Raw genomic sequence first — 12,692 nt, 5'->3', positions numbered from 1 at the left:
ATAAAGACTGATACTATTTTTATTAGAGCCATGTCTCTTTCAGCCACTCAAATATTAATGGTGACAAATATTGTATGCCTGAAAGTGCCAGGATTTTATCAGTGCTTTACTGGTAAAGTTAATCTTTTAAAGGTTATTGCAGCACTACAAGCAAAATTCAGCATTTCAGCTTTAATTTCAATTGATTTTTTTTTTGCACTAAAGATTTTGAGATAAATAATCTTTTTCTCACCTATAACATCAGTATGTGCACACTTTGATTGCCATAGGAGTCTAAAGTGATTAAAGGTCATCACATTTTGATTAGCATCTATCAATATTTTTCTTATATGTGTCCACAAAGTTTTCATTTCTGTGCTCTTTTCCTCTGTACTAAGGTGGGGATAAAATTAGAGAGCAATTTTTTCACACAGGTGTGGCATGTGATAGTTTATCTATTCAATATAGTTATCTATTTATTTAAAATTGTTAATGTTTTTGGCAGAACTCCCTTTCTTTTAAGAGAAAAAATGGTGCTAATCATCGCAATAATAGAACATCCGGATATTGACTGCTACTCTGCTGCACTGCAGAAGCAGAAAGCATTTCATTAATATTTATTCTCTGATGGTGCTACTCCGTTAAATGAGGTTGTCTAGTCTTAGACCATTAGCACCATTGTGCCTTCCACTCAGCCAGTCTGTCTCTTTAGATGTGAAAAGATGCCTTATCTGTAAAGCCAAGTATAAAGTTAGGATAGATACAGATCCAGATAGGCAGAGGTGGCTGCAGGAAAGAATTTGATTCTGAAAGGTTTTCCTGTTCATGCACAGAGTAAACTGTCATGTATTTGGGAACGCTGTCCCTCATAATCAGAACAGACTCCATTTACAAGTAGAATCACACAAACAATAAGAAAAATACAATTTCCTTAGAAACAGAGATAGCATTTTCAAAGTTCATAATATAATTCTGTTTAACTTGGATAGGTAGTCATAGAGTTAGTATTATATTGTGTAATAACATTGGCATAGCTTTCATTTGTGTTATATTTATGTTTTAATTACAGATTTTCACCAAGATAAATTTGCAGTAGGCTATGGAAGAGGTCTTATGAATTTCCTCATATCAGATTGTGTCTCATAGTTATATGAGTATATTATATTAGATAGACTCCTTGTACTCATGTTTAACCCCTCAGCCCCTGTGTTCTCAGAGCTGCTTCTTGTGAGTCCTTTGCCACCTTAAGATCACAAATGCTGCTCTGATACTGATGTAAAGCATCAGAGCATTTCTTGTGTCCCTTCTTGCGAATGCTGGACTGTACATAGCAGCCATCTATATATTATCTTACTTCTTATGTGTCATAGGAGGAGGTACAGCCATATCAGTTAAACTTATGTTTTATTTTGCAGATTTTGCAGTCTGCAGTTATCAAGTACAGAATAAATGTAGTCCTTCGCCTTTTCCATTGATTCTGGCCCTGTCACTGTCTAGGTCAGAAATCTATCGCTAGAGATAGATCCTTCTAGCACACAAAATCGTGCTTCCTTTAGATGGAAAATAGGGTGCATGATAAGTGAGCCTATATATATCTGTATTTTGCCACAACATGAAAGCAGGATCTGGGAAAAGCATGCACTAACATTCAAGAAGTACAGTTAGGTCCTTCAGTTTAAAATTGACTTCTTGAACACAGAATCCCTGCAGAAGTGAGGGCACATGGTCTGTAGCAAGAATAATACAAAGCATCCCATACTTCTGTGCAGACTAGAATTGTTTGGGTTTTTTTGTTCTGAGTCCATCTTCAGCCTTCCTGGGAAAGATCATGGCAGAAGGAGTGGCCAGCCTTGAGAGCCACCTCCATGCATTTCTGTGGAAAGCTCTGGCTTTCCAGGTAGGCTGCAGATCAGTTGTCAAGAGAATGGAATAATGGCAAAGCATCCACTCTTTGGAGAATTCTCTGTATGAATCCAGTCCTAAAAGGCTGAATTCTTTGTGCAAAACATTCCAGCCCTGGGAAGTTTCCTGCTATGAATCATTTTGTCTTGAGTTTGAGGAAATTTTTCCTCAAGCTCCTGAAGCTTGTTCTCAAACCAAGGTGACAGGTTCCCTTTCCACTATTTCACATGCAGTAACAAATCTTGCCCCCTTCCCCATATGACAGCACTATTACTTTTAAGGTTGTGCACTCCCAGACATAATTTTTCAGTCTCTGGGATGGATGGCATGAGAGGCTGCAGAAAGAAAGGACAGGGGAGGGCATGGAGAAGGGATCCTTCAGGGCTTCCTGCAAACCCAGGCAGGTGGTGAGGAACCAACAAGCCAGACAATACCTGGAGGTGGCCAGAATACCTTCCAGAAGGGACAGGCAGTGATGGATGCCCCTCAGGAGGCTGAGGAACCCATTTTGTTGATTAAATGTCACCATCACAGCCCTTGTCACGCTCATTGTCTTTGACCAACTAGAAATAATGAATTATATTTGCTGCCTGCCTGTCCACACCCCAGGCTATGCAGGCAGTGTATCCCAAATGTGTGTTTTACACAAGCAGTACTTAGCCTGTAATAACATATATTTGATTGTTTCTTTTCCAAAAGTCATTTTGGAAACAAACTGGAAAAGAAACAATTTGGAAAAGAAACAGTCTTTCTCAGATTCTTTTCCAAAAGTCATTCCAAATTTTTGCTGCTGCTGGCTTTTTTCTGCAGGCTTCAGGGAGTAAATATTGTCATTAGATCTTGGGGAATCTCCACTGATTTACTTTTTTTTTTAATTTCAGTTTCCATCCTCCTCTTAAAGACCTTATTTCCCATCAGTTTTTTCTGCAATCTCTCCAGCAGGTCAGAAGAAGCAGTACATTGTTAAATGCTAGGACTTGATTTCAAGCAGTAAGGTAGTCTAGGGAAAAGAAACAGCTTGCATCTACTACAGTGTACAGTGAAATCCCTTAGGTGCTGGTCTCTTCCTTGGCTTACAGAGTCTAAATAAAAAATTCCAGAGCATTCCAAAGTATAAAGTCACTGCCCATCTATGAGCCATGACAGAATCATGCTAATACCTGTATAAAACAAACCTTTGCTGTTTACATAATCTGCAGTGAAGATTTCCAAGATCCTTCCTTCACTGGAAGTCATGTAAACTTAATCAGAAAAAAAAGCACCTATCACTCAAACAAGTAGGCTTTCTGTCAGAAAAAAATAGGTGCTTTCTGAAATGCATTAAAGCATGTCTAACATCCACTATACCTGATCAAAGTGAGGTTACAACATTTCAAGTAATTGGGAGAAGTCTTATATTTAAAGAAGTAATTAGATGGTGTATTAATTATAGTCTCCATCCATAAGATTACATGTACATTTTATCCTACTATTTCAATTTAAATACATGCTCCTCACAGCTTCAAATTTTGGTAACAGATTGTAGAAAAAAATCAATACTTCCTCTTACTGTATTTTCTCAAATTATTTCCACTGTTTGAAGTGCAAGTTAAATGCAGTTATTTTTAATATGGATCATTATTGCCTTCCTCCTGCTCCTTCCCTTAACAGAATCATGAGGTTGCTTCTGTGTGTTTGTTTTTTAATCTGGTTTTCTCAACCATCTCCCTGTATTCCTACTGGGGGAATAGTGATCCACCTGCTGCCCTGTGCTAATGGGATTTGTTATGCATGGCTGAAGTTAACTCAGAGTGTTTTATAAATACTGTTGTTTTTATATAAAAAGTGCATATTGCTGAGAAGAGGTTTAAAGTCCAACAGAATCTGACTGAAACCTAATCCTCTCCTGGTTATATCTCTTCTGTGAACTAGAGTTCCTTCTGAACAGGCTGAAAGCACCCTTTGAATAACTTACACCTGCTCTAATATCACTGCATGGTATAATAAACCTGTATGGTGCCCTGTGGGTGTCACAGTTGGACTGTTAAGCACATGCCAAGGACATCCCTGCTCAGTTTGGAGACAAATCGTGCTCCAAGGGAGCAAACCTAGCCTTAAGGCAGCACATAAAATATTACAGATTCCTGGTTTATCAAGTAACTAATGACAGGGAATAAATGTTCTTCTTCCGGGTCATCCTCTCATGTAAAAGCATCATCCAAGACCTGTCTAGCAAAGCAGCACTCAGTTAAAGCACAGAAATTGATGTTTCTGGTCTCCATACTGGAGCAGCTGGTCTGCAGTGGTAATTCCCAGAGCCCATAATTCTCAGGGATCTCTGTGAGACTCAGGAATTCTCAGCAGCTGCCTGGGATTGACTGCCAGAAGATTAACAGAGGACTTTTGCACAGAGTATTTCTCCTTACAGAGTTTCAAAGTGAATTTCATGTATGACTACATTACAGCTACCTGGAAAGAGACATTGAGCTCAGCAGCAGTGAAGCAGTTGAACCATGCTCAAAGTTGACAGGCTTTAAAGAAAAAGTTAATTCCTATTTTCTTTTACCCACAGGTCTACCCACGGATAGCGCCGGCATTTTGGCACTACCTGCGGGTAGAAGTGAGTAGCGGGTGTTTGAATACTCCCACATCTTTATTTTGCAGCTTGGTAGTGTTTCCTGACCTCCTAGTTTGTTCATTGTGCAAAAATAATGAGCTTCCATTCTAGTTGCCATTCTTCTGTGAATGTAGTCTTGTAGTAATTCATGCTGGTTTGACTATGGTTGGGTTGGTTGCTAACCCAAGTCACAAAAACATGTCTGTATGCAGGGTTAAAGACAAAAAAAAAATTAAATCTAAAAGTCAAGGCCATATCATACATTCTGACTATAGCACAGAACCAAAATACAGAAATCCATACCTGCACCTCCTTTTATAAACATAGTTTGCATTCATGAGAAGAATACGAAGCTTCAGTTCTGTTATATCATTTTTGCAAAGATTGTTCAACTCAACTTGATATCATTTCTTCCCTCTTTTGTCCCTCAGGAGCATGAGCAGCTCAGCTATTCCTCCACAAGGTCCAAGGCTCCAAGTGTTATCATCACAGGTCTCAAGCCAGCCACCAAGTATATATTTCATATCAGAGTCAGGACGGCAGCAGGATACAGCGGCTATAGCCAGAAGTTTGAATTTGAAACGGGAGATGAAAGTAAGTTTCACTGAAGGGAAAAAAAATAAATACAACAGAAGTAGCATCTAATTCTAAATCAATGAGACATTGGGAGTCTGAATGCCTGAACCCATACCACTTGTTTATCACAAAATGAACAGTGCTCAGTGATAAAAAACAAGCCTCAGACTCACAGTTCTGGATTTATAACAACACATAGACATGTTAGCCCAATGCTGCAGCTGAAAGAATGTTCTCTTCCATAAAATTTCTTTGTGGGTCCCTTCCAAGCTAAGATGCTCTAGCATTCTCTGATCCTTTCTTTCCTTATAGAAGTCCTGCATCTTGACATCTAGAAATACCCTTAGTCAGGCTTTCCCTAAGTCCAGCAGCTTCACACAAGCTCCCAGTGATGGACTCTTCACCCTGTAGTTGTCAGTGCTCCCAGACTCCACAAAAAAAAACCTGAAAAATTTATATGCATTTCCATCAACAAGTAAACATTCTAAATTTGGCACTAAGAAGCAAGAAGTCTTCCTATTCCTACAAAATATGCAAAAAGGCTTCATGTGTGATGTTCATGCTCTGAACAATTTTATATTTGTTATGTGTTGCCCTCCATGTTCAAAGAAACATAGAAAAAGGTATTTATATGTATTTGAGAGGAAATTAGTGTAGTAGATGCAACATTAAAACACTCATTAATTAAATGACTTTAATTAGCCAATTATGTATACCATGTTTTTCATTAGTGTTTTAGAATTCAAGTTGTTTAAGCTAATGTACAGACTCAGAACTATGTAAGTGCTTCTAAGAGCACCTGGGGATTTGTGTTCCATTTTTATTGCTTCTTAACTTCTATTTCAAAAATCAATCAGGGATAGATTTCCAAGTGCTTAATGCCTAATTGGACTTTTTAAAATTTGCTGGGTACTTAAGCCAATTGGTTTGAATAGGAGTTGAGTACTTGGGTGCTTTCAAGAATTTCAGTAGATCTTGTCTGTATCTTCTGGTGCAATAAATACAAGGCTTAATTCATGTAAAAAGAAAATGGTATTTACACCTCTATGAGGTTTCACATTGTGAAAATGTCACTTGCCCATCTAAATCAGGAAGACTGTGGCTCCAGTGACATTTCCCTCATTGATATTGAGGGAATCTCCTGGGGGTGACATTCCCTTACTCCATCCTGGCCCCATCTCTCCTTCTCACTGCACTGATGCAGATGGTTGCATGGTAAGCTTAATTTTAACATCCTTTTTGAGTATAACATCAAAGCTGAACCTGATACTGAAATACACTGGAAAAATAAATCTGTTTATGATGCCATAAACAGACCTAACACAGTTTATCTCTCAATAATTCTGATTTCTTTTACTTCTATGTCTAAGTACTTGCTGGCTAAACTAGTACCTGGTTTCACATAGCTGAATAAATAGAATACAGCAATGGTTTTGTCAGTTTTTCAAGATACTGAGTAACATGTACACAGAGAGATTTGGGAGAGTTGCATTGAGATTTGGGCTGCTTGGTTCTGTCAGTACCCATAAATGTTAATTTGCCCTTGCTGGCCTGCATCTGTCTTACAAACCAGTCCTAGTCCAGCTGTGTAGGAATCTCTCTTCATCATTTACTATTCTGGCAGCGTGCAGCTCAGCTGAAAATGTTCTGGTTTTTTTAATATACATTCTTCTCAATTTTTCTGAAAGATAGCAAATAATATTAGGCCGATTACAATTGTCTCCAACCCTTCTCACTAGAAACAAGTCACTTGGTGAAAGTTCCACTTTTGCAATTACTTTTTGTGGACTTTCAATTAGATTTGAATTAACTCAAAAGTAGCATTTTCATGGGAAGGTTGGGAAGAATAGAGTGTTTTAAGGGTCTGTGTTGTGAAAAGAGAATTTATCAACCAACAGTCTCATGAAAATAACAAAAAATATTTTAAGTCCTATGTTTGATAAAAATCCTCTTTAATCAACCTTAGATTGTAAGATCCTTCAGCTCCCTGCCAATTGAACATGTTACGGTAGAGAAGAATTCCCAGACCTGCTGCAGGAAAACATCCAAGGTTACTCCATTTACCCTGCTTGAATGTTGACAGAATTTGTTAATAGATGGTGCTAAAGCAAGCAATCAAAAATTAAGGTTTTTATTTAATAGCCTAATTATAAAAAATTAATGGTTCATCAGCTGTGACTTGTGTATATCAACGTCCTAAAACACACTGTCCTTTGGCAGGACAGTGTCCTGCCTTCTCTGATGTACTGGGTGAAACACTACCTGTGTCACTTCAGTTATAAAGTTATGAAGGATAAAACAGATACATCATTACCAGGAACACTAAAACATTTTGGTGGGATTGCTAAAGGTGGTGCATGAGGGAGAGAGAAGAGCAAATCTGCAGCAGTAGTGGAAGAAGTTAGTTATTAATGCTGGTGTGTTTTTTGGGAAGCACCCTCACTTACTGACCCACAGACTGAGGCAGCCACAGGCTGGGGAGCTCTGCTGTGAACTCTTCTCCCTGCTGCAAAGACAAACAAGTGGAGCATCCAAAAGAGTGAAATTTGTATTTTCTTTTTGATAGGAAATGGAGTTACCTAGGATAGTCAGAAAAATTCTCCTCAAGGAAGTAAGGATGGATGAATGGATGCTAACAGGCGTTTTTTCCCTTTTGAAGCTCAGAAGCTGCACCTGGGAAATGTGAAACCTTTCCAAAGCACAGCAACCACCACTTGTGACTGTGTTTCTTGTTGCCATTTTATTCAGTCTCTGTTTCAGCACCTTACAGGCAAAACACTCGTAGCAAAGCTGGCAGGTTTTCATACACTCCAGCACACACACAGCTGCCACTGCTGGGGCTTTAAACTGGAGCATAAACCTCACTTGTAGCTCCTGCTTTTATCTGTCAGAATTACCAGCTATCTGAGTCACCACAGAAACACTCTGCTCCTTCCTAACAGAGAATAAAATGTGTTCTGACAATTAAGAAAAACATTTTTCCTAGGGCAGAGGTGCTTTAATCTCTGACTGTAACCGCTCTGGTTTTGTTTTTCCCCTCTCTTCTAACCAGCTGGTTTTGGGATACCTTTTTGGTTTATTGGTTTTGTTGGGTTCTTTTTTTAATTAATGATTCAAACCTTTTCTTTTTTCCTAGAGAAGTTCTTCATTTGCATTACCTCAGAGGTCCTTTTGCGCAGAGAAATTTTTAAAATATTGGACAATTTACAGCTTTTAGGCAGTTTTCATGCCAAAACAGGTCTTGTTCTAAAACCAAGGGTATTTTCCTTCTTGGCCTTCTCATCATTAGGAAAAAATAATCTGCAAGTGGAATGGTTGGCTTGTTCTGGAAGGGACCTAAGGGACAAAGTAGCATTTATGCACTGTGTGCTTGTGCTTGGGCTGAACAGAGTAATAAATGTGAGCACATTAGGATTTTAATCCAAAAGCAATGCAGACTTTGTATACTTTAAATTATTAACAATAAAACCCTAAACATTTCAGAAATGCTAATGGAATACCTGATTAGGTGTTTTATAAAGTTGAAGACTGTGAAAAAATAATTGGCTGAAATAGCAGTCTTGATGGATCAATAACTTTAATTTCTTTGCCATAGTCTCAGGTGGTCATTTTTGTGTATTGCCAGAAAATTCTGCTGAATTTTCACATTCTTCTCCCTCTTCCTACATCCACAAAATCTATCTCTAACTTTTCATCCTCAAATCAAGCTATTTTGGGTTTGCCACTAGATGTGACTCCATTCTTTCCAGAACTCCAAAGCTCAAGAAAAGGGTCCTGAATCATTGATGCCAGTGCAGGTCCATTACTGGTTTAAGCACATGCTCTGGTTCATGCCACGACAGAGGAGCTATCCTAAGGATTTTTAGAGAATCTATTGCATTACCAATGCAAAATGGAATTTTCTTGGATTTTTTATGATTTTTAATGTTTTGACAATAGTAAATTGAATTCCTTGTTGAAACAAAACAAATCAGATGACACATATCTCATATTTAGGAACTTCTTATTGGATCTCTCCCCACCTCTGCCACGTTCTACTGTTTATTCAGTATTAGTCAGCTCTGGATACTAAATGAATGTCTCATTTAGTCTTTAATGATTTCCTTGCTGTGTTTAATTCTTTCAGCCATTTGTTCTTCACATTTGGTTTTAGTCTATCTGATTGCAGCACTGCATGTGTGCAGAAAACCCAGACTTCACTTTTCCTCTGCATTTCCTACACAAGAGCAACATCCTCATTCAAATGCCAAATTGCCTGCACAGGCTTTCCATGTGTCCACTGGCCAGGAAGTGGATATTAGGGGAAAACACTTGGAAGAGAGCTTTTCAAGTGAGTAGACACCAAAAAGTTTTACATTCTTATGCTAGTGACAGTCCCTTTTAAGTTCACCTTTGTCTTCCCATTTCCCCTTTGACATCAGCTCACTGTATCACAGGAACTGCACAGGAAATACATTTGCACTTGTGAAAATGTAAAGGCTGCCCTAGTGAGACTTTGTGTTTTTCTTACCTATGGTTCTTAAGCACTGTTGTTTAAAATGCCTTGTAAATCCCCCTGACAGCCTGTTCCTGTCTATTAGAGCTCCAGTGCTCACTGTCCACACTTATCTGTCTTACAGCTGCTCACTGTTATCAGTCTGGCTGTCTTTCTGTCACTTTTTTATCTTTCAGTCTGCTGGAGGGTCTGATGCCTGATTGATGTCAAATTGAAGTAGCCAAGGGATGTAGCTGAGAGACAGAAGTGAGCTGTCATTAGGGCTTCCAGCTCTTTCATACCAAATACACCAACTTGTAAAATGTTTTGGAGAAATGTGCTCAAAGAAAGAGCAGAGCTGAAAGATTCTCTCTGGTTTTCAGCCTCTTGCACTGTGAATAAAACTTCTGCACCATTTTTTCCAGTGTGCCCAGTGAGGAAAAGAGGAATCCTCAGAGTATTTCCTTTCAGCCCAGAGGGGAGGGAAGGTGCAGCTCCTCCTCCATACATTTGGATGAAGAAGGTAGAGAGAAGGTGAAACAAGGCATGGATGTAAAAAGTGAATTGTAGGGGCAGAACTGACACCAGGCTGGATGCGGAAGGGATTTCTGGTCATGGTGTCGAACAAGGAAGCTGGAACAATGCCATTAGAAACTCCAAGCATCATTTCAGGCATATAGCGTGAGTTAAGCATGAAGAGCAATGGCAGTGAGGAGTTTATCTGGATATAAGCTCCTGGGTGCATATATAATCCATGCTGCAATTTAAAAGCACTTGGACTAATCACATCAGTAGCAGGTAAAATGTGCTTGAAGAGTTTTGCCACCGAAACATTGCAATATACTACTGAAACATCTTGGATAAGTCATAAATTCTCCCTTTTTCTTGTCTTAACTACTCATTTTTAAGTGCTTTCTGTCCAAGTGAACTCACTTAGCAGACAGGTAGACAGAATGAAAAATAGAACCAGACTAAGCAGTCAGCCCAGTTAGAGGGGTGCTAAGCTCCCTTAGCTCTGCTCATGGTTTTTGATAAAGTTCAGGTGCCCTGGACAGTGTAGAGACAACAAAATACTGATTTTATCTATAGGAATATTGGCCATATTGTCCAACATGAGATTCTGGGAAAAAATGCTGTGTACTTCTATGATTAGATACAGCACTCTCATATGTACACTCAAAGGGATGAAATGAAGTTGCAGGAACTTGCTTGGCTTTGCAACCTGACAAAGTTATTTTATAAAATGTGTTTTTCTGTCTTGCATAACCACGAAGTTCTGAGGAGAAACACAGGGTCGTAGACCAATATACACAGAAAAAAATTGGAAAGGAAAACCAGGAAGTGACAAAAAATATTCAAGACCATGCACAACAGAAACAAATAATGCTCTTAGTATTTACAACTTCACCATCAGAGAAAGCTGGAGAAATGAGAAAAGAGCAGAGAGGTTGAGAGGCATATAGAATTTAATTTAGAATGGTAAAATGCTGTAAAAATTCTAGGTATTGAGAGTCCCTGATTACTGTCTTCTCCCTGCCTAAATAGTTTTTTGTGGAACCTTTTAGCTGTATGTGATAAGTCTGTGTATAAATATTTCCATCATTTTGCCTTACCAGCCTCTCTGTCAGTTTTTAACAAATTCACATTTTACAATTATTCTTGTCTATCATTTGACATTTTTATCTGACAGGTAAATTAAGGTCATCTGGAAGTTTCAGGCTTGAAAACTCCTTATAGTGATTTAACTACATGAAAAAAAATCCTCATGTCTTCAACTGTGGCCTCTAAAACACAAACAAGAGAAACAGAATTATCACCTTTCAAGTAGGTACAGTCTCAGCTAAAAATCTGTATTGTTTACAGGCAGAAAGAACATAAATCAGTCTGAATTTCTCCCCTTCACTTTGGTTCCTCATAGAAAAATATTTGTTATTAAATGGGTGGATTGGATTCTGTTTTAGCTAGAACACAAAAAAAGAGCAGCTCCATCCAGAAATGATCCAGGCCACATCTTCATCTTGATAGCTGCAGGTGCTTCTTTGGGCCATGGAATCAGCCCCTACATTTGCACCAGGAAGGTTCCTGGGTTGTTGCTTTGGCAGTGAATGTCTGTTGAAAAAAATCAGTTAATTTGTCTTTTGACAAATTTTGCTGTTAATTTTGTGTTTTGCTTTCCTCCTGCCAAATTCACTAGTTTTGCACACATCTTCTTCCTATTAAAAACAAAAGGAGAGCTGCAGATTGTTCTCTCCACTGCAGAGATGGGCAGGAAAGACTCGTCTGAAACCTTCTCCATGTACAACTTCAAACCTTGCCTGACTTTAATAATCTTTGCCACATTTAGCACAACTCCCACTAGTCTGAAAATTGTATTCAGCATTTGCATTGTTACTTGCGTGGCATGATATTTGTTATGTTGCATTTTTCCAACTAAACCTGAGCCTGTGGAAGGTAACACAGAGCTGGAATCCACTGCCATAACATCACTAGATATCATTTAACTATTCAGTCAATATTTGCTCCATCGTTTCTTGGAAGATGTGTATATTTAACTTGTCTGGCCACTGAATCCCTTGTAATTCATTGCCTGTGCATGCTTCCATCAAATTATTTGGACAGAAACCTAACAGCAGAAACCTAAAAAGTTGGTTTTGCTGAAAATTACTCTTACAAAGCCAGTTTACACCATGAGTTTTTAAGCCACACACAAATCTTGTTCAGAAACCAAATGTTTTTCTAGGAAATAGTGTTTTATGAGGCTTTGGATAGCAATGGGAGCATTGCATTGAGCTTCATCTGCTGCAAAGTGAGAGAATATCACCTGCTGAGCTTTCTAGACAGCAGCCTAGGTGATTTCCTTAAGCTTTAATCACCTGATGCCTAAAGAAAGATGAAGATTTTGCTTATTGAATTGTTTGCAAGTTTAGCAAATCAAAGTTGCTTCCCTGATGTAAAAATTATTCCCTTTTCTGAATTTACTCCTGTTTTCTGAAGTCATTGAATTGAATTATTTATTCTTCTTTCAATACAATGTTTTATTTCCCATGGAAATAGTAAGAATTGGGTAAATGTCATGTGGTGTAAATGTTCAAGTGGAACAGAGTTTAACAAATAAAACTTTGGAGTCACAAGACAGGAGACAGAGAAAAAAATGAGCCTAACTCT

The 12,692-nt window shown here is 38.4% G+C and overlaps 1 protein-coding gene across 3 annotated transcripts in view; it reads left to right on the top strand.

The window, feature by feature from the left end:
* The window catches only part of EPHA6 (EPH receptor A6), a 362,638-nt gene that overhangs the window by 263,756 nt on the left and 86,190 nt on the right, over positions 1-12,692 (top strand). For 2 of the 3 annotated variants that reach the window (XM_030945817.1, XM_030945809.1), the window contains exon 7: positions 4,909-5,071. In XM_030945817.1, the coding sequence (XP_030801677.1) occupies positions 4,909-5,071 (163 nt within the window). Of the gene's footprint in view, positions 1-4,432; positions 4,481-4,908; positions 5,072-12,692 lie in introns of all 3 variants that reach the window. The other variant, XM_030945801.1, reaches the window with a different exon arrangement.

Source organism: Camarhynchus parvulus, chromosome 1 (genome assembly GCF_901933205.1).
Source record: "Camarhynchus parvulus chromosome 1, STF_HiC, whole genome shotgun sequence".
Taxonomy (NCBI): domain Eukaryota; kingdom Metazoa; phylum Chordata; class Aves; order Passeriformes; family Thraupidae; genus Camarhynchus; species Camarhynchus parvulus.
This window is presented reverse-complemented; position numbering and strand designations above follow the sequence as displayed.